This window comes from Hypanus sabinus, chromosome 3 (genome assembly GCF_030144855.1).
Source record: "Hypanus sabinus isolate sHypSab1 chromosome 3, sHypSab1.hap1, whole genome shotgun sequence".
Lineage (NCBI taxonomy): Eukaryota > Metazoa > Chordata > Chondrichthyes > Myliobatiformes > Dasyatidae > Hypanus > Hypanus sabinus.
Window position 1 is genome coordinate 168,765,420 of NC_082708.1, and position 22,939 is coordinate 168,788,358.

At 41.7% G+C, this 22,939-nt stretch overlaps 1 protein-coding gene across 1 annotated transcript in view; it reads right to left on the reverse strand.

Moving 5' to 3' along the window:
- The window catches only part of polr1a (RNA polymerase I subunit A), a 231,470-nt gene that overhangs the window by 11,373 nt on the left and 197,158 nt on the right, over window positions 1–22,939 (reverse strand). Inside the window, exons 33-34 of the mRNA XM_059965629.1 lie at window positions 12,927–13,044; window positions 5,747–5,911 (exon numbers count right to left, since the gene is read on the reverse strand). Of these exons, the coding sequence (XP_059821612.1) occupies window positions 5,747–5,911; window positions 12,927–13,044 (283 nt within the window). The remainder of the gene's footprint in view (window positions 1–5,746; window positions 5,912–12,926; window positions 13,045–22,939) is intronic.

Here is a 22,939-nt window from a genome sequence, read left to right on the forward strand (position 1 = left end):
AAGTCAATATCTTATCCTGAAGCTTGAGCAGATCACGGTCACTCTTTTCCAACTATTAATTTCTTGGATCTGGTCCAGCATTTATTGTCAATCCCGAATTGCCCCCGAGAAGACGGTGATGAATAAGTTCCTTGAACCACTGCAACCACCCAATGAAGGAAATTTCCTGGTGCTGTTGAGTAGGGAGTTCCAGGGTTTAGGTTCAGCAATGAAGGACTTATGATGTTATATTTCCAAGGCAGGATAGTGTGCAACTTGGAAGGGAAATTGGAGATGATAGTGTGCTATGCACCCATTGCTCACAACCTACTTGTAGCAGAGGCAGCAGGGTAGGGAGGTGCTATTGGAGTAGCCTGTAGTTCCCTGGCTTGTCCTTGGTACCTCTCTTGCACAACGGAATAAAATTAACCATCTTCCAGTCTTTGGGAACTTCACCAGTGTCTAACAATGAAGCAAATATCTTTGTATGGACCTTTACACTTTCCCAAGTCTGATGATGCACTCGAAAGGTCAGGCACAAGGGATTTATCCAACTTAAAGTGCTCTAATATCTCCTCCCATGATAATACAAATGTCATCCAAAACATCTCCACATTTCCCTCATCTCTTGCAGAGCCATTAAACACCAAGGAGAAATATTCATTAAAAATCCAACCATTACCCATAGCTCAAGACATAGGCAATCTTGATGTTCTCTAAAGGGATCTAATCCTTTCCTAGCCATGCTTTTGCACTTAATTTAATTATAGAACCTCTTTGGATTTTCCTTACCCCTACCTCTTTGCCTTCCTGATTGCCTATTAAATATAGTCATAATCTTAGAGTGGCGCGGTAGCTTAACACATAGTGTAAATCTATTACAGTGCCAGCTGTAAGAATAGTGTTCAACTCCTGCTGTTGTCTTTAAGGACTTTGTATATTTTCCCTGTGACTGTGTGAGTTTTCTCAAAGTGCTCCAGTTTCCTCCCACATCCCAAAGATGTATGGTTAAGGTTAATGAGTTGTGGGTTTGCCATGTTAGTTCCAGAACTCCGGTGGCATTTGTGGGATACCCAGCACAATCCTTGCAGATTTGATTTGACGCAAACAATCCATTTCACTGTAATATTTCGATGTACACGTAACAAATAAAGCTAATCTTTAATTTCATCGAGAGGTTCACTCGATCCCAAACTCCTAAACTTATTCCTTCTTTTTCTTCATCACAGACTCAATGTCTCTCATCAGTCAGGGTTCCCTAAACCTGTGAGGCTTACCCTTCACCTTAAGGAACATGCTGCTCTTGGACACTTGCTATCATACTCTTAAAAGGCTCTCACTGCTATTTGTTCCTTTGCCTTCAAACAGGTTCACACAATCAACCTCTGCTAGATCCTGTCTAACTCCCTCAAAATTAGCCCTGCTAATCTTAGGACACAAACCTGGGTACTTATCCTACTCTTTGCATTGCCATCTTAAAACTAGCAGAAATATGGTCAGTAGAACTCAAGTACTTCCTGGCCGCCATTTCAGTTACTTGCCCTACTTTGTTCACCAAGACAAGGTCCAGCATTGCATCCTTTTGAAATGGTCCTCTATATATTGACTCAGTAAATCTTCCTGGACACATTTCACAAATTCCACCCTTTGAGTGACTCAGTCGACACTGGGGACATTAAGTCTCCCATTAATTAAACCCTATTATTATTACAACTATGAGTAGCTTCCTAACACACCTGCTTCCCAAATTCCCAATTGTTTAGTGGGGTATTTATAGTACAGCGCCACTAGAGTGACTTTCCCCTTCTTGTTTCTACCCATACGCCTCACTAGATGATCCCTAAGAATGTCACCTATCTGCATCTGGACAAGCTGGTTGTACTTCAAGAAGTAACAGTAAATGAAGTAAATAATATAAAACCAGTAAATGTGTCTTGTTGAAGGGTTTTGGCCCGAAACATTGAACGTACTCTTTTCCATTGATGCTGCCTGGCCTTCTGAATTCCTCCAGCATTTTGTGTGTGTCGCTTGGATTTCCAACATCTGCAGATTTTCTCTGCTTATTCTCAGAATTCAGCAACCTTATATATTAAACCTCAATGCACGGAGTTTAATAGATAAGGATGGCGAATTCTGACAAGTCAGCAGCTTACAGTGGCATGCAAAAGTTTGGGCACCCCGGTCAAAATTTCTGTTACTGTGAATAGCTAAACAAGTAAAAGATGACCTGATTTCCAAAAGGCATAAAGTTAAAGACGACACATTTCTTTAATATTTTAAGCAAGATTACTTTTAATTTCCATCTTTTACAATTTCAAAATAACAAAAAAGGAAACGGGCCCAAAGCAAAAGTTTGGGCACCCTGCATGTTCAGTACTTAGTAACACCCCCTTTGGCAAGTATCACAGCTTGTAAACACTTTCTGTAGCCAGCTAAGAGTCTTTCAATTCTTGTTTGGGGGATTTTCACCCTTGCAAAAGGCTTCTAGTTCTGTGAGATTCCTGGGCCGTCTTGCATGCACTGCTCTTTTGAGGTTTATCCACAGATTTTCGATGATGTTTAGGTCAAGGGAATGTGAGAGCCATGGCAAAATCTTCAGCTTGCGCCTCTTGAAGTAGTCCATTGTAGATTTTGAGGTGTGTTTAGGATCCTTATCCTATTGTAGAAGCCATCCTCTTTGTATCTTCAGCTTTTTTCCCCTCAGATGTTTGATGTTTGCTTCCAGAATTTGCTGGTATTTAATTAAATTCATTCTACCCTCTACCAGTGAAATGTTCCTTGTGCCACTGGCTGCAACACAAGCCCAAAGCATGATCAATTCACCCCCATAATTAACAGTTGGAGAGGTGTTCTTTTCATGAAATTCTGCACCCTTTTTTCTCTAAACATACTTTTGCTCACTGCGGCGAGAAAGTTCTATTTTAACTTCATCAGTCCACAGGACATGTTTCCAAAATGCATCAGGCTTGTTTAGATGTTCCTTTGCAAACTTCTGACACTGAATTATGTGGTGAGGATGCAGGAAAGGTTTTCTTCTGATGACTCTTCCTTGAAGGTCATATTTATACAGGTGTCACTGCACAGTAGAACAGTGCACCACCACTCCAGAGTCTGCTAAAAATTCCTGAAGGTCTTTTGCAGTTAAACGGGGGTTTTGATATGCCTTTCTAGCAATCCTATGAGCAGTTCTCTTGGAAAATTTTCTTGGTCTTCCAGACCTCAACTTGACCTCCACCTTTCCTGTTAACTGCCATTTCTTAATTACATTACAAACTGAGGAAACCTGAAAACACTGCTATCTTCTTGTAGCCTTCTCCTGCTTTGTGGGCATCATTTATTTTAATTTTCAGAGTGCTATGCAGCTGCTTAGAGGAGCCCCTGGCTGCTGATTGTTGGGACAAGGTTTGAGGAGTCAGGGTATTTATAAAGCTTTGAAATTTGCATCACCTGGCCTTTCCTAACAATGACTGTGAACAAGCCATAGCCCTAACAAGCTAATTAAGGTCTGAGACTTTGGTAAAAGTTATCTAAGAGCTCAAATCTCTTGGGGTGCCCTAACTTTTGCATGGTGCTCCTTTCTTTTTTTCACTCTAAAATTGTACAAAACAAAAATAATACACTAATCTTGCTTAAACTGCTTAAAAGAAGGTTTCATCTTTAACTTTGTGACTTTTGGAGATCAGTTCATCTTCTACTCGCTTAGCTACTGACAGTAACAGAAATTTTGACGATGGGTGCCCAAACTTCTGCATGCCACTGTACTTAGTGTTACTTCTCGAGGTACAACCAGCTTGTCCAGATGCAGATAGCTCACTTTGGCAGGCATCAGTATACAATTAAAGCACACTAAATGCTCGGAAGAAGTAAGCAGCTCAGGCAACATCTATAGAGAGGAATTAAGATCAATGTTTTGGGCCAAGACCCTTCATATTGACTCATGAAGTGTTTTAAGCCGAAACATAGACTCTTTATTCCTCTCCATAGATGCTGTCTAACCTGCTGAGTTCCTACATCATTTTGTATGTGTTACTCTGGATTTCTATCTGCATAATCTCTTGTGCTTATACAACTAAAGGCTTTTATGATTAACAATAACATGGCAGTCTTGACAACAAGGCCCACATCTTAAAAAGGAAACAAACTAGTCATAAAAACGATTTGTGTCACTAAACCCTTTGATGGAACTGAGCCACATTTCTAATCCCCACGATAAGGAAAATGCTTAGTATTATCCATACCCAAGCTGCTGTGCTCAGTTGCAAGTCATATACAGATCTCTCACCTTCAATAAAATGTTTAGGGAAATAAAAAACTCTCCCAACAAGGCCACACTTCATAAAATTAGTCTAAAGAACAGTGATTAATTTACAACACTAATGATTCAATGAATTGGAATAATAAACCAGAGAATAGTTCCAATTCCACAGTTCAAAGCAAATTTATTTTCAAAGTATATGTATGTCACCACATACACTCTGAGATTCGTTTTCTTGTGGGCATATTCAATAAATCCAAGAAACATAATAAAAATCAATGAAAAACAAGAGAAAATCTGCAGTTGCTAGAAACCCAAGCAACACACAGAATACAGGAGGAACTCAGCAGGCCAGGCAGCACCTATGGAAAAGAGTACAGTCAATGTTTCCGGCCAAAACCCTTTGGTAGGATAAATCAATGAAAGACCATATCCCACAGGACGGACAACCAACGAGCAAAAGACACCAAAATATGCACATACAAAAGGGAAATGAAATAAGCAATAAACATTGAGAACATGAGATGGAGAGAACTTGGAAATATGATAATCATACACCGGGGTACCAGGAGAATTTCTATCCAGTATTAAAAAGCCTCTAAACAAAACAGGTATCAATAAATTAGATCTTGTTAAAATCCTAACTGTTTGATAAATACCATTTAATATTGGCAGATAGCTAAAAGGTAGCAGAAAAGTCCCATCGGGACCCTCACCATCAGGTCATGCCCTCTTCTCACTGCTACCGTCAGGGAGGTGGCACAGGAGCCTAAAGACATACACTCAATGCTTTAGGAGTAGTTCCTTTTGCTTCTGTCATCAGAATTCTGAACGGTCCATGAATACCACCTCACCTTTTTGCACAACTTACTTTTTTTATATTTCCTATTGTGACATCTAGTAACTTGTTATGCCTTGCAAAACAAAAATAAAATTCACCACATGCATCAGTGCTAATAAACCTGATTCTGATTCTAAGTACTGAGTCTATGCGGACAATGACCGAGATGATGTGATTGCACGCTATGGTTCCAAATGGTTTCAGCCGCCTGACTTGCAGCTGTAACTGCAGCTGTTTTACTGACACAAGATCTTACATACTAATGCTTTGCAAGAGCTAAAAATGTGGACTGTGGTCATGCCATTTCTTGCTTATTTCCTGCAAAGCTTCTCTTCCCCCATCTCTTCACAATATTGAAAACTTTCAACTAACACCTATAACTGCCCAGTTCCTTTCTCCTTTGATCAACTGAAGGATGAATTGCCTTTTAAGTATTTAAACAGTCTTGTTTAACTTTGACAGAGTCATTCAGATTTCTCAGACAGAAATGAAAAAGCCACAATTGTCAAAATGCATTGTACAACTATTTTAAACCACTTTCTTAATTAAAAAATACCACCTCACAACGAAACACGACACAAGCGCATAAGAAACAGCAGCAACAGGTTACATGGCGTCTTATGTCCATGGAGCCTTTCAAGATCGTGGCCTCAGCTTCACAACCATCTTACCTAGCATAGTTGCTTGTTTCAAGAACTTGTAGCTGGTTTCAAAAGTCATCTGCTGAAGGGGCGAGGAGCTTGACTGAATGCCAATGCGGTTAAATGGCTTGTATGATCCGTCAAAACACATGTAGTCCGCCACAAGGGAAAGGTGTCGAGGATCCACTTGGATACCTGTGCAAGATCAAGACAAGAAATGTGATTCCATTCCAGGGAACAGAACACAATCAGTGATATTAAGGTTCTTTTGATATTAAAAAATCACTGAGGAATGGCAGTAGCATGTTACTGCAGTATGGAATTGCACCATTGTACAAGAGAATTATTTTTAGTTACTTAGATTTGACCAGTAGATTGGCCCGAGTTCCAATGTACTCAAGTCATTGTTTCAATTGCACTTCAACAACATTTTCTGTGAATAGCCTAGTTTGGATCTCTGCACCACAGGAGCTCTGCATTTGCAAGCGGAGGAAGAGCGAGGAGGGCGGTCACCTGCAGGTATGCTTACATGCAGCTACAGTGCCAAAACCAGCAAAGCTACTGAATAGGATTTGCTGAGAAGCTGCTTCTGGGTGCACAGTTAAGAACCAAAAAAAGGTATAATCTCAGTCCAGGCATACATCATTTCAAAGTAGATTTATTGGCAAAATAAGTATATGTCACCATATACTACCCTGAGATTCATTTTCTTGGAGGTGTTTACAATAGAACAAATAAAACAATGAAAAACTACTCACAAAGACTTACAGTTAACCAATGTGTAAGAGAAGACAAACTGCAAATACAGAGAACACAAGTTGCAAAGACCTTAAATGATTTAGATTTGGAAACAGCATAATTTCCTTACTAAGGAAGTTATGAGTCTTGGGGATCTATGCTTGTGAATGTTAAGTTTTTGAACAATTTTTGTTTCTCAAGACTGAATTCGATAGGCTTTTGGATACCTGAGGGAATTAGGCAGGAAAGTGGACAAGACAGAATAATACACAATTTTACTGAAAAATACACAATTTTATTAGGTTCCAGAGCCACAAGGGTACTGCTGTCCCTGCTGACAGTCTGGGAAGTGGAATTGCTGAAATGGTTCTTCTTCGACTTCCAGATACACAAAGGGCTAAATGGACTCTTTCCAGTACATAAACTTCAATTAATTGAATTTGGTAAAATCTGAAAAGTTGACTAGCAATGCTGTACAGGAAATTTCTGGGGACTGATGCTTAAATTGGAAGGACCCTCTCGCACTTACCAATAAGGTCCAGACACACTTGATTATACTACAGAGAGAGCGTGCGACTCCCCGTCACAATTCCTGGGTCATTGGTTCATCAGTGGCTGTCCTTGTGTGTCGGGATGTTGCGGGGGGGGGGGGGGGGGGGGTAACAAATGTAGTCCTCAACAGAAATGCTAGACCCCACAAAGTCTTAAAACAACAGGTCATACACAGGCATGGAAACTTCCTCCTGCTCTACTGACTAGTGTTTTCACGTAGCTGATGAATCACTGCTCCTTCAGGTTGAACAAACACGTCATGATGGTCAACGCTTTACATTCCTGGTACATACAGTCTGTAAAGTTTGTACATTCCCTCTTTGACTACGTGGGTTTCCTCCAGGTGCTCTGGATTTCTCCCACATTCCAAAAATGTACGGGTTAGCGTTACTAAATTGTGGGCTGATATGTTGGGGGACACTTGCGGGCTGCCCCCAGAACACAACTGAACTATGCTGGTCACTGTCACAAACAACATTTTCACTGTATGTTTCTATGTCTGTGTGACAAACAAAGCTATGTTTTAACACTTTAAAGATACACTGAAATCTACAAGAACATACACTGGGTGGGGGGAGGGTGTTTCAGTGTCCATTGGCAAGAGTGACTTAGTTGCATCACCATCGATTGAGTCGGCCAAGTTATATATCATGTACACTTTGACCCAAATGCTAGTCCCATTTGTCTGTGTTTGACCCATCTCATTCTAAACCTGTCCAACTGTCTTCATTGTTGCTTCTATAAACTGCCTCAACCTCCTTCCTCTGGTTGCTCATTGCATACACTCACCAGCCTCTAGGTGAAAATTTGCTCCTATTAAATCACTCCCCTCTTATCTTAAAACTATGCCCTATACTTCTTAACTTCCTAGGAAAAAGACTACGTGCATTCACCCTATCTATGCACCTTTATAAAAATCTCACCTCATTTTCCTATGCTCCTGGCCTACCCAACCTCTCTCTAAATCTCAGTCCCTTAGTCTAGCAAAGTCCTAGTAAATCTCCTCCACATTCTTTTCACCTTAATGAGACCTTTCTGATAGCAGGATGACCAAAATCGAACAGTATTCTGGATTGGAGTTAGAGTTGGTCTATTATTGTCACGTGTACCAAGATAGTGAAAAGCTCGTCTTGCACATTATTTATACAGATCAGATCATTACACAGTGCTTTGAGATAGAACAAATGAAACAATAATAATGCAGAATAAAGTGAAACATCCACAGAGAACATTCAGATGTCCTAATAAAGGGTCTCCACCCAAAATGTCGGCTGTTTATTCCTCTCCATAGATGCTGTCTGACCTGCTGAGTTCCTCCTGCATTTTATGTGTGCATTATTCAGGATTTCCAGCATCTACAGAATATCTTGTGTTTCAAGAAAGTGCAGAGCAGGTAAAAAAATAAGGTACCAGATCATAAAGAGGTAGAGTGTGAGGTGAGCAGTCCATTTTATTGCGCCAGGGAACCATTTAATAGTCTTAATATGGCAGGATAAAAGCTGTCCTTGTCTCCGGGGACATATGCTTTCAGGTGTTTATGTCTTCTGCCCAACGGAAGAGTGAACAAGAGAGGGCAAAGAGCAAAGCTGGTAAGAGTAGGGAACCCAGGATGGCGAGGGATATTGAAGTTCTGGTCAGGAAAAAGTAGGCATGGATTAGGTATAGGCAGCTGATGTCAATTAAGTTCCTGGATGAGTATAGGGCATGCTGGAGTCTACTCAAAAGGAAATCAGAAGGGCAATGTTTGTCTTTATCTGTTGCGTATGGATTATGGAGTCATGGATTCCATTTGTGGATTCAACTTTGTATCTTTCCATTTACTATGAATGCCTTCAAGAAAATGAAATCTCAGGATAGTAAATGGTAACATATAAGTACTTTGATAATAAAGTTTCTTTGAACTTTGGACAGTAGGAAAATTAGAAGCACCTTAGAGAAGTTTAGAAATTCATGAGGGACTTCAATAGGGTCCATTCAGTCTTTTCCCAGGATTGGGGAAGTCAAGAGCTAGGTTTAAGGTGAGGAGGGAGAGATTTAACAGAAAGTTAAGGGATAAGCTTTTTATCCCGAGAGGTTTCTGTATGGAATGAGTTGCCAGAGGAAATGGTTGGGGCAGGCATATGACAAACGTTTGAAAAGGTACTTGGTCAGGTACATGCATAGGAAAGATTTAGAGGGATATGGGAAAAACATGGGCAAACGGGACTAGCTTAGACAGGAATCTTGATTGGCAAATACCGCTTGTGTCGAAGTGTGAATCTGTATGAATATTTGACTTGATGACTGAAATAAATTAATGTTAGGAAATGGACTGAGAAATGCATATATTATGGATTAGCAGTGAGCTTCTTCAATGGCAGTGAGTTAAATGATCTAATTTTAGCAGTCAGAGAACAATCATACAATTGTCTTCCAAGTTCATTTTCACCAATGATCACTCTGATAAACATCATAGTGAATGACGTGTGAAAAACGGTGAATGTAGCTACTACTTATAGCAACAGGACGGTGGCACCAGCCAACCATGCAACCAAAGGCGATGTCCTTCAGACAGTTCATGAATCTAACAACACACACAAAACGCTGGTGGAATGCAGCAGGCCAGAGAGCATCTACAGTCGCCGTTTCAGGTCGAGACCCTTCGTCAGGACTAACGGAAAATAGAGATAGTAAGAGATTAAAAGTGGGAGGGGGAGATCCAAAAAGATAGGAGAAGACAGGAGGAGGAGGGATGAAGCTAAGAGCTGGGAAGTTGATTAGCAAAAGGGATACAAGGCTGGAGAAGGGGGAGTGTCATAGGACAGAAAGCCTTGGAAGAAAGGGGGAGGGAAGCACCAGAGGAAGATGGAGAACAGGTCAGGAGTTATTGTGAGAGGGAGGGAGAGGGAGAGAGGGGGAGAGGGGGAGAGGGGCAGAGGGGGAGAGGGGGAGAGGGGGAGAGGGGGAGAGGGGGAGAGGGGGAGAGGGGGAGGGAGAGAGGGAGAGAGGGAGAGAGGGAGAGAGGGAGAGAGGGGGAGAGGGAGAGAGGGGGAAGAGTGGGGAGGGGGGAGGGGGAGAGAGGGGGAGACTAACTTTTGTTAATGCCCCTTCTTACCCCATCCCTAACTTTTAATTTCAATTTTAATTTTCTCTCTCTCTCTCTCTCTCTCCCTCTCTCTCTCCCCTAAGTTAGAGAAATCAATGTTCATGCCATGAGGTTGGAGGCTACCCAGATGGAATATAAGGTGTTCCTCCAACCTGAGTGTGGCTTCATCTTGACAGGAGAGGAGGCCACGGATAGACACATCAGAATGGGAATGGGACGTGGAATTAAAATGTGTGGCCACTGGGAGATTCTGCTTTCTCTGACGGACAGAGCGTAGGTGTTCAACTAAACAGTCGAGATGAAGCCACACTCAGGTTGGAGGAACACCTTATATTCCATCTGGGTAGCTTCCAACCTGATGGCATGAACATTGATTTCTCTAACTTCCGTTAATGCCCCTCCTCCCTTTCTTACCCCATCCCTAATTTTTAATTTTAATCTCTCTTTTTCCCTCTCATAATAACTCCTTGCCTGTTCTCCATCTTCCTCTGGTTCTCCCCTCCCCCTTCCTTTCTTCCAAGGCTTTCTGTCCTATGATACTCTCCCTTCTCCAGCCTTGTATCCCTTTTGCCAATTAACTTCCCAGCTCATAGCTTCATCCCTCCCCCTCCTGTCTTCTCCTATCATTTCAGGTCTCCCCCTCCCACTTTCAAATCTCTTACTATCTCTTTTTTCCGTTAGTCCTGACGATGGGTCTCGACCCAAAATGTCGACTGTACTTCTTCCTATAGATGATCCCTGGCCTACTGCGTTCCACCAACATTTTGTGTGTGTTGTTTGAATTTCCAGCATCTGCAGGTTTTCTCGTGTTGGCGAGTTCATGAATCTACTTCTTTTACCACTACTTCTTTCAAATATGATACTGCTCCTATTGGAACCTGTGATTTACATTTTGGTGGTGTGTCTTTGGGCCGACTGAGAGATCTGATGCTTTGCTGACTCCAAGGGTGTTCAATGAGGTTTGGATCAGTGTGTGCGGCTTGGAGGCCAAGAGGGACGGGGCATGAGCCCATGAATCACTCCATCTGTCAGCGATCTCGCCCATTAAAGTGCCAAGCAAGACTGAAATCAACGAGGACGAGAGCGCTGTCTGCTTACATTTGACCAGTCTCCTGGTGAGATCGGCAACAAACAAACATGGGCTCGCTGTGGCTGGAGGAAGATGTCTGTGTTTGACCAGTGTAACTCTCTCTCCCCCCTCAGTTGAAGCTGCTGGAGGGTGGTGCCTGACCCTTGTGTCTTGGGCAAGGTTCAATTGATGCAGTTTGTGGACTGGACTCTGTAGCTCATGTTATGATGTGTTTCTGGTTTCTCCTTTTTCTTCCCTTGCCATTTTTGCGATTGTGATTGGGGTGGACTGGCTCTGCGTCCTTTACTCAACAGATGACACAGCATTAAATTGAAATGAACTGGACACTCCTAGACTGTTTCCATGAGTCTATGGTTTGAAGTTTTACATTCTTTGTTTTACACACATTCACAAGATTTGTTCTTTTTTTTTGTATGTTTGGTGTTTGATGTTTTTGTTAAATGGGTTCCATGATGCTTCTATATTTCATGACTGTGGGAAAACAAATCTCAAGTCTGTATACCTTTTAATAAAGGTATTTTGAACTTTATCTATTTAATTTAAAGTATTATTGTGCAATAATTAACCACATTAAAAGCTACACTTCAACAGATAGTTGAGCAGAAGCAAAAGGCGGCAGTGATTAACTCTGACAACTGTAGCTTGTGCACGTATCATCCAGCGTGGAACTGCTCGATACAGCTTTAGTGAGTCTCAACCCAGATTACAGAAAAGTTGATGTTACTTTCCATAATCTCCTTAGAGAAGACTGGAAACAGCAAAAGAAATTTTCCAGCGACAGAGAATAATTTTAATTGCCCATTGCCATCCAGGCATCCTGACATAAAGAGTATACGCATGGAGACTGTACATATCTGGGCTCATAAAAGGATTCCTTACGCCATTTATTAATTATGGTGTCTGCACAGTGGATAAACTATCTTATTGGTAATGGCACAGTAGTAGACTAATGAAATCGCACATAGTGTTTGAGAAATAAAAATTCAGCTAACAGTCTAGAATTTGCAAAGAAAAATTCTCAGTAATGAAGAACTGAAGTCTATTGATTTGTAATAAAAACCCATCTGGTTCAGTAATGGCCTTTATGGAGGAAACCTTTCTGTGATCCAGCAATTATATTACTCCCATGTGAGCAATGATTCCTCTGAAGCCAGCTACCAAACCAGGGCAATTAAAAGATTCAATTTATTTGTTATACATACATTGAAACAAAGAGTGTGAAATGCATTGTTTGTGTCAAGCAACCAACACAGTCAAAGAATGTGCCGGGCAGCATTCAAGTGTCGCCATTATTCTGGCTCCAACCTAGTGTGCCCACAACGTACCAACCCATGCCTATTTGGACTGTGGGAGGAAACTGGAGCTCCCAGACGGAACCCATATGGTCACAGGAAGAATGTACAAACTCCTTACAGACAGAAGGAGGAATTGAAACCTATTTGCTGGTGCTATTTCATAGGGATAGGTTACTAAAATTGCTGGCCATGTCAGTTCTGCCTGAATCCTGAAAAATATCCACACATACAACTAAAATTTAGGGCATAAGACATAGGAGCAGAATTAGGCCATTCAGCCCATTGGGCCTTGTCAGCCATTTCATCATGGCTGATCTATTTCCCTTTCAACGCCATTCTATAAGACCATAATTAATTTGGGCAAGGTGAGACAGGGCCTCTGGTAACTGCAGAGCCACAGCTTTGGCAAAAAGCAGGAAGTCCAAACCAAGTTACAAAAAAAAAGCTTACCGTAAACAGCAAAGACATCTTTGATTTCTTTTTCTATGACTCTGAGAGCAGCCTCGATGCCATAAGTACTGGCCATAGCGTGGATATCATTTGAATACAAGCGGCTCAGATCCAAGACCTAAGGCACAGGAAATAAAGCAAATCAGAGCCAGGAAATACAGAATCCCAATGTGAGAACTGCATTTAAAAAAAATCACATTAACTAATTGTATTTTGCTCTTGTTTATACAAGATTTTTCAGCACATGCAAAATCAGAAATGCTGTGGCACGACAAAGGAGTAAGACCATAAAACATAGGATCAGAATTAGGCCATTTGGCCCATTGAGTCTGCTCCACCATTCAATCATGGCTGATCCTTTTTTTTTACTGTCTCCTCCTCAACCCCAGTTCCCGGCCTTCTCCCTGTAACCTTTGATGCCATGTCCAATCAGAACCTATCAATCTCTGCCTTAAATACACCCAACGACCTGACTCCACAGTTGCCTGTAGTAATAAATTCCACAAATTCACCACCCTCTTGCTACAGAAACTTATCTGCATCTCTGTTTTGAACGGACACCCCTCTATCCTGAGGCTGTTCTCCTTTGTCCTCAACTATCCCACCATGAGAAACATCCTTTTCACATCTACTGTCTAGGCCTTTCAACATTCGAAAGGTTTCAATGAAATCTCCCTTCATCCTCCTGAATTTCAGCGAGTACAGACCCAGAGCCATCAAACGTTCCTTGTATGATGCCCCTTTCATTCTTGTAATCATCCTTGTGAACCTCCTCTGGACCCCCTCCAATGCCAGCACATATTTTCTAAGATGAGAAACCCAAAACTGAGGCCTCACCAGTGCCTTATAAAGCCTCAGCATCACATCCCTGCTCTTGTATTCTGTAACAGTAACTTTTTCAGTGACAGAGATTGAACTGTCCAATAGCTCATGTTTAATCCTAATCTCTAGTGTAGAGTTTGCACTTTCTTCCTGTGCCCACCTAGCTTTCACCAGGTGCTCTGGTTTTCTCCCACATCCCAAAGGTGCGTGGGTTGGTCAGTTAATTGTCCACTGTGGGGTGCCCCTAGTGAGAAGGTAAGCAGTAGAATTGGTGAGCACTTTATGGGAATGTGGGGAAAACACAAAGAGATTATCATAAGATTAAAGTGTTGTAAAACAATGATTCAAGATTCAAGTTTGAAACACACAGTAAAGTACATAGCCTGCGTTGCGAGGGAGTACTGCTGACAGCTGGTATGTGTTGCCACACATTCTGGTGCCAATGTAGCATGCCCACAATTCTCGACAGAATAATGCAGAACACAATAAAACAGCTGCAAAATAAGCTCTGTTCCTCCCTGCCACCCACACACATAAAGTCCTCGACCCACAAGAAAGGTGGTTCTCTTCTGCCTCCAGCTGACTCAGTCATTCAGATATTAGTGCTCCTCTGTTGAATTCGGAAACGTTCCCGACTCTTAGCCTCAGCGTGCTGTTATTAGCCTTTTCTATAGTTCAGCATACTTCGGTAGTACTGGACTAGCAGATTTTCCAGACCAATGGATATTACTCCTTTCACCATCCCAACACATATTTCAATTATTTTATAAAAAGATGTTGCATAATAACAAATTTTCCATTGAATCCAGGATGTACAAAGGATTCAGGGGGACAACAGGGCCCCTGCCCAGGGAATATGGCCGAGCAAGTTTGAAAGGAGGTCTGAGTAAATTTTAGGGGAGCACGGGGTGTTTAAAGGGAGTACTGAAACAGCAGCTGATGTTGGAGGCTGAACAATCAGGATTTTCAAGCAATTGAACAGCGGATTATTGGAGTTTTATTGTAATGAGTACCTGGTGTTTGGCACAGCTTTGTAGATTCAGGTTATTTTATTACCTCAACACATTGAGAAAGTACAAGGGAAAAAATAATAGAACAATAAAGTGTTATAATTACAGCCAAAGTCTAATGCAGGCAGACAGTAAGGTGCAAGGCCATGATGAAGTAGATTACAAGTGCATCTGACTATACTAGGGGTCTGTTAAATAGTTTCTATAGTTCTTTAAAATTTATGTGCAACTAGCCTTCAGTTCCAGTAAAAATACCATTTGATACAGTTTCCTTCACAAGCTGCTTCTTATATTTAAAGAGATTACTCAGCAGACTGCCAATGATGCCTGTATGATTGACTGCTTGTTGTGAGCTCAGACATCCACTCTCCCTGCATTTGGCTCACTGACAGAGCTGTCAACGGAGACTCCGATATGTAAAAAAAGATTGGCTTTATTTGTCACATGTACATACAGTGAAATTAGTCGTTTGCATCAATGACCAACACAGTCTGAGGATGAACTGGGGGAAGCTGCAAGTGTCGGCAACATGGCATGTCCACATCTTACTAAACCTGTACACTGTTGGTCAGCATGGACTCGATGGGCTGAATGGCCTGTTTATAGGCTGTATCTCTCACTTAAAAGACCAATGTATCAGTTATTTGAGAGTGAATATGGTAGGCATGTTGGTGGTTACAGAATTATAAAACATCAAAACGGGCCTTCCAACCCAAATCATCCGTGCTGAGCGTGTTTGCCAGCGAGCTAGTCCCATCTGCCTGCGTTTGGGCTATAGCCCCTAAACCTCTTTCATCCATGTACTTACCAAGGTAACTTTTAAACACTGCTAACGTGCCTGCCTCAACCACTATTTCTGGCAGCTCATTCCAAATAAACTTTACCCTTTGCATGAAGAAACTGCCCCTGATGTCCCTTTTAAATCTCCTGCCACTGTTCTTATGTCCTCTTGTTTACAGCATTACTCCCTGAGTAAAAGACCCAGTGCTTTCACCCTGTCTATTACCCTCATGACCTTATATATCTCTTGCCTGTCACCTCTCAATCCTCCATATGCCAAGAAATAACAGCCTTGTTTATATAATTTCCCCTTATAACTCAGTTGAGGTCATGAAGGTTATTTCCTTGTTCAGGTTCCAACATTTGGCTTGATAACTCAGGTAGTAAATTTGTAATGCTTTTACTGAAGGACTTTGAGAAATGAAGCGCCTTATCTTCTAGCTCCAGGAAGTCTGGTACTCTGATCTTCTCTCAGGTAATCTTATCTGCACTTGAGAGCAGTGTAGTTCATTGCTAGGATGTTCCAGCTAGTCACCAACAGTTTCACTCACTTGACTCTCAAATACTGAAGGTATCTCAGTACAGAGCTTGTTTAAGTTATGAGTGTCAGAAGAGCCTTGTCACTGAGCCGGGTGAATACAAACCCCATTTCCAAAATGCAATAAAAACAAAAATCTGTGATATGTTCATTCACGTGAACCTTTATTTAACTGACAAAAGTACAAAGAAAAGATTTTCAATAGTTTTACTGACCAACTTAATTATATTTTGTAAATATACACAAATTTAGAATTTGATGGCTGCAACACACTCAACAAAAGTTGGGACAGAGTTAAAATAAGATTGAAAAGTACACAGAATATTCAAGTAACTCCACATGAAGCAGGCTAATTGGTAGCAGGTGAGGTATCATGACTGGGTATGAAAGTAGCGTCCATCAAAGGCTCAGTCTTTGCAAGCAAGGATGGGTCATGGCTCACCCCTTTGTGCCAAAATTCGAGAGAGAATTGTTAGTCAGTTCAAAAGGAACATTTCCCAAAGCAAGATTGCAGAGAATTTATGTCTTTCAACATCTACAGTACGTAATATTGTGAAAAGATTCAGAGAATTCAGAGACATCTCAGTGCGTAAAGGGCAAGGTCGGAAACAACTGTTGAATGCGCGTGATCTTCGAGCCCTCAGGCGGCACTGCCTAAGAAACCGTCATGCTACTGTGACAATTACAGCCACCTGGGCTCGGGAGTACTTCGGAAAACCATTGTCACTTGACAAAGTCCATCGCTGCATCCAGAAATGCAACTTGAAACTGTATTATGCAAGGAGGAAGCCATACATCAACTCTATGCAGAAACACCAGTGAGTTCTCTGGGCCCGAGCTCATCTCAGATGGACCGAAACACTGTGGAACCGTGTGCTGTGGTCAGATGAGTCCACATTTCAGCTAGTTTTTGGAAAAAATGAGCGTCGAGTTCTCCGTGCCAAAGATGAAAACGACCATCCTGATTGTTATCAGTGAAAGGTGCAAAAGCCAACATCTATGATGGTATGGGGGTGCATCAGTGCCCACGGCATGGGTGAGTTGCATGTATGTGAAGGTATCATTGACTCTGAGGCGTATATTAGGATTTTAGAGAGACATATGTTGCCGTCAAGGCGATGTCTCTTACCAGAACATCCATGCTTATTTCAGCAGGACAATGCCAGACCACATTCTGCACAGGCTACAACAGCGTGGCTTTGTAGACACAGAGTGTGCTTGACTGGCCTGCTGCCAGTCCAGATCTATCTCCTATTGAAAATGTATGGCGCATCATGAAGAGGAGAATCAGACAACGGAGACCACGGACTGTTGAGCAGCTGAAGTCTTATACCAAGCAAGAATGGACAAAATTTCCAATTGCAAATCTCCTACAATTAGCATCCTCAGTTCCAAAACGATTAAAAAGTGTTATTAAAAGGAAAGGTGATGTAACACAATGGTAAACATGACTCTGTCCCAACTTTTGTTGAATGTTTTGCAGCCATCAAATTCTAAATTTGTGTATATTTACAAAATACAATTAAGTTGGTCAGTAAAACTATTGAAAATCTTTTCTTTGTACTTTTGTCAGTTAAATAAAGGTTCACGTGAATGAACATATCACAGATTTTTGTTTTTATCGCATTTTGGAAAATATCCCAACTTTTCTGGAAATGGGGTTTGTATTTAAGAGTCCAAACTCACTTCTCTGTTCTAATTAAAGTCAGGGATAGAGTAAGCTGCTGGGAAACAAAAAATCAAAACACTCCATCAAAGTGTGGGTTAAGCCTCCTAATGGAGGCTTATTAATTTTGTTAATGAATATCAGCCAACATAAACAACCAGATTAAATAATTTTTAAACAAAAACAGGAAATCCAGGAGATGTTCTGATGATAGATCAGCAGCCTGAAACATCTATTCTGCTTCCCTTTCACAGTTACTGTCTGGCATGCTGAAGTGAGTGCAGAAGAGACTCGCCAGAATGTGGTCTGGGATAAATCATTTTAGAAACGAGCAGAGACTTGAGAAGCTACGTCTGTTTTCCACGGAGCGGAGGAGGTTAAGAACATTGAACATTAAACAGTACAGCACAGTAACGGCCCTTTGATCCACGATGTTGTGCCTACCTTTTAACCTAGGCCAAGATCAATCTAACTCTTCCTTCCATGTAGCCCTCCATTTTACTTTCATCCATGTGTGCATCTCCCTTAAATGTCCATAACATATCTCCCTCCACCACCACCCTCAGTAGTGCGTTTTACATACTTACCACCCTCTGTGTAAAACACCTACCTCTGACACCCTTCTATTCTATTTTCCAAACACCTTAAAGTTGTCACCCCTCGCCCACCTTCACTCCAAAGAGAAAAGCTCTACTCACTCAAAATTATCCTCATAAGACTTGCTTTCCAATTCAGGCATTATCCTGGTAAATCTCCCCTGCACTCTCTGCAAAACACTGACATTTCCTTTATAATGACGAGACCAGAACTGAATGTAATTAGCACTATATTCTAGCCAGAGCTTTGTGGAGCTGCAACATTACCCTGTAGCTATTGAACTCAAACCTAAGAAATGAAGGCTGATACACGATAGGCCTTGTCCAGCCTATGAAGCTGTGTTGTAACTCTGAGGGATCTATGGACATGAATCCCAAAATCCTTCTGTTCCTCCACACTGTTAAGAAACTTAACATTTACCCTGTATTCCATCTTCAAGTATGACCTTCCAAAGTGCATCACTTCACACTTTTCCGGACTGAACTCTATAAAATATGTTGCTTGTGTCAATGACCAACACAATCCAAGGATGTGCTGGGGGCCTCACAGGCATCTTGCCTGCTTCCAGCACTAACAAGGCGTGCCCACGAATTACCACCCAACACATACATCATTGGAACATGGGAGGTATATAAATTATGAGGGGTTTAGAAAGGGTAGACTGCAGAAATCTCTTCTTCTTTGGAGGTGAGTAAAACTAGAGGACATAGATTTTGGGTAAGGGGAAAGGCATTTAGAGAGGAACAGAGAGGGACCTTTTAACCTACTCTAAGATCAACCTAACCCTTCCCTCCTACATAGCCCTCCAATTTTCTTATCACCCATGTGCCCAAGAGTTTCTTAAATGCCCCTAATGTATGATTGTTAGGTCGGCTGGTGGCGCAGTGACATTAGCGGTGGACTGTGGAACAGAGGCTCCCAGGTTCGAATCCAGTCAGGCCGTTCCCGAGTTCGCTTTCCATCTGTGCCGGGTTGAATGTTGAGCTCGCAACTCGACCTCGTAAAATAAAAGAAAAATACTGCAAAATATCTGTGTGAGGAGTGGCACGCCACACAGTCTTTCGTTCCTCGCCTTGTAAGGCATGAAAATGCCCGATGCTGGCCTCTCAAGCCCAAGTCGACATCATCATCATCATCAATGTGGAATGCGATTCTCGCCTTTCAATTAACTTTATTTGCTTCGGCTTTTCTCTTGAGCTCTGGCTGAAAGTACAAAGGCCAAACAGTATGTATTGCCTTTCTTTACCATCTGGTTTGCGGTGCTTCATTAACAGCTGGTTTAAGAACACTACTTGAATACCCCAATGTGTTACCCTGCATTCCAGGTTTCGCAGTATCTGTTTTACGCATTCAGTGTCACTGGTTCTATCCCCACTAGCACCAAGAGACTACATCTTCACCATAAATGGAGGGTCAATTCGAGAAACAGCTCTCTATCACCTCTTCAAGAGCAACTGGAGATCAGCAATTGCTTCTGGTTTTGCCAAAGGCAGCCATGGCCAATGAATGGCAGAGCTTCACTTTCTTTCCTGAGGAGATGAACACAACTGAGTACTGTGCTACCGGGAGGATGTGGAAGGTTTAAAAGAGGAACAGAAATTTATTTAGAAGCAGCTATCTGAACCCCTTCATCGCATAGTATACATTAAATCTTTAATTCAAAATTTCAAGTAAATTTATTATCAAAATACATATACGTCACCATATACTATCCTGAGATTCATTTTCTTCCAGACTTTCATAGTAGAACGAACAAGTACAATAGAATCTATTAAAAACTACAAAGACTGATAAATTTGTGGCTGCCTGAATTATGGAGCATGCCTTATGAGGAGAACAGTGCTCTGTAAGAATCTTAGCTACATGCTGTATATACAGCTAGGGTCACTAAAATAGGAAAGTGGTTTGGGAAAAAGAAGTAAGAGTACTTACAAGGGGGCCTAACATTAAGGTTTTTGGAGGAAAGTATAGTGGGGATTTCAAAGGTATTATTTTCTTTACAGAGAGTGGTGGGTGGGAGGAATGTGCTGCCAGGATGGTGGAGGCAGATATATAAGGGGCATTTAAGAGACTCTTAGGTAAGCACATAGAAGAAAGGGAAATGGAGGAAAGGGTTAAGTTGATCTTGGAGTAGGTTTAAATGTCTGAACAACATCATGGGCCAAAGAGCCACTATTGTGCTGTAATGTTCCATGTAAATGTAGGTCTTAGTGAAACTACACCCAGACTGCTGTGCACAGTTTCAGTCTGCTTACTTGAGAAAGGATGCAATTTGTCATGGTGGGAATGAAGTAAATACTCACCTGCCTGGCTCCAAGGACATGTCTTTGTTTGCGAGGAGAGAATTTGAAAGAGTGAGAGAGGGCCTGGTCTATGCTGTGCTGTTCTATGTCCTATAAATGCCGGAGACAGACTCAACATTTTAAGCAAATGTAGAATCCCATCTTGATTGTAAATGACTGTAAATGAAGCCTGGAAAGGTAAACAAGACCACACAGCTCTGGAAGCCAGATTTACAGGAGAGATAAAGCTCGAATCAGGTGCGAAGTTCACCCACAAGAATATTAAGTGTTAAAAAGGTAAAAAGAGAAAAGAGTTCCTCCCCCACACTCAGGAGTTAGAAGACTAGGGGAAAAATTGATTTAAAAGGGAAATTAGACAAAGATTCAGAATCATTGAATCACACAGAACAGGTGGAAATTCAACCCATCACAACTGTGGTAACATTTTGAAGCAGCTATCTGAACCCCTTCATCGCATAGTATACATTAAATCTTTAATTCAAAATTTCAAGTAAATTTATTATCAAAATACATATACGTCACCATATACTATCCTGAGATTCATTTTCTTCCAGACTTTCATAGTAGAACGAACAAGTACAATAGAATCTATTAAAAACTACAAAGACTGAATGTATAAAAGACAAACTCTACAAATAGAAATAATCATAAAAATTACTATGTAAGTAAATAATACAGAGAACATGGGTTGTAGAGTCCTTGAAAGTGAGTCCTTACATTGTGGAATCAGTTCAGAGTTGATGTGAGTGAAGTTATCCACGTTGGTTCAGGAGCCTGATGGATAACTATTCCTGAACTTGGTAGTGTGGCACTGGCCTGGATGGTGCGAGTGTTTGATAGATGCTGTTCGCTTGTGATAGCATTCCTTACAGATGCATTCAATGGTAGGGAGGGGTTTGCCTGTGATGGACTGGGCAATTATCTGCACATCTTCCCTGTGTTTAACCGTGAGTTTAACCAAGGCAAGAAATGAGTAGGCTACAGACATCATGAGCTGGAGACGTAAATGCAAGAGTGGTGTGGAAAAATAGTGCAAACACATGTTCATAGTTCCCAATGCAGCAAGATGACTGGAACTGACATTAGGAGTTTTGCTCTGTCCAATTTTTAACCAAGTAATGTGTTTATTGAGCAAGCTACCCATTTCTAATTTTGAATGGAAAAAGGGTAGAATGAAGTTACTTCGCCCTCTCTGGGGTTGGTGGCGGGAGATGAAGTACAGTTTTGAATATGGATGTAATATGATCCTCGCCATAGCCAGACGACAGTGAAGTTGAGAAATAACACTACCAGTGAGGAAACGGGTATCTCTTGAACGCTGGGGCTATCTGGGAAAGTAGCTTAGAATTACATCAGGTGTACATCAGCCCTCTCTGCCCTCTCTTCCCCCTCAGTCCTGATGAAGGGTCTCAGCCCGAAACGTTGGCTACTCTTTGCTCATGGATGCTGCCTGACCTGCTGAGTTCTTCCAGCGTTCTGTACGTATTCTGTGTTAACCACTACTTTCTGAGCAGTAGCTGAATCACAGGATTCAGTTCTGAAGAGGATGTTGAGGAAGTGCAACGTAGATCTCACATAAAATACTGCAGTCGCTATGAACTGCTGCATAGAAAAGGCTGCAAATGTTAAAATGTTGAGTTATGATGAGACGCCTTACACATGCAGCAACTGTGGCAGAGCATGCCATTCCAGGATTGACCTCAACAGCCACAGCCGACACTGCTTGACAAACCAGTGACTACCAGAGGTGCAGTACCCATGGTTGACCACAACCGACGGAAGACACACACACACACACACACACCAGTCTCTATACACATGGTAGCCACTTTATTAGGTACACCTGCTCGTTAATGCAAATATCTGGGCAGCCAATCGTGTAGCGGCAATTCAATGCATAAAAGCATGCAGACATGGTTAAGAGATTAAGTTGTTGTTCAGACCAAGCATCAGAATGGGGAAGAAATGTCATCTAAGTGACGTTGACTATGGAATGATTGTTGGTGCCAGATAGGGTAGTTTGAGTATCTCAGAAATGGCTGATCTGAAATTTTCACGCACAACAGTCTTTGGAGCTCATAGAAAATGGTGCGAGAAACAAAAGGCACCCAGAGAGCGGCAGTTCTGTGGTCAATAATGCCTTGTTAATGAGAGAGATCAGAGAAGAATGGCCAGACTGGTTCAAGCAGACAGGAAGGTGACAGTAACTCAAATAACCAGATGTTACAACAGTAGTGGGCAGAAGAGCATCTCTGAATGCACAACACATCAAACCTTGAAGTGGATGGGCTGCAGCT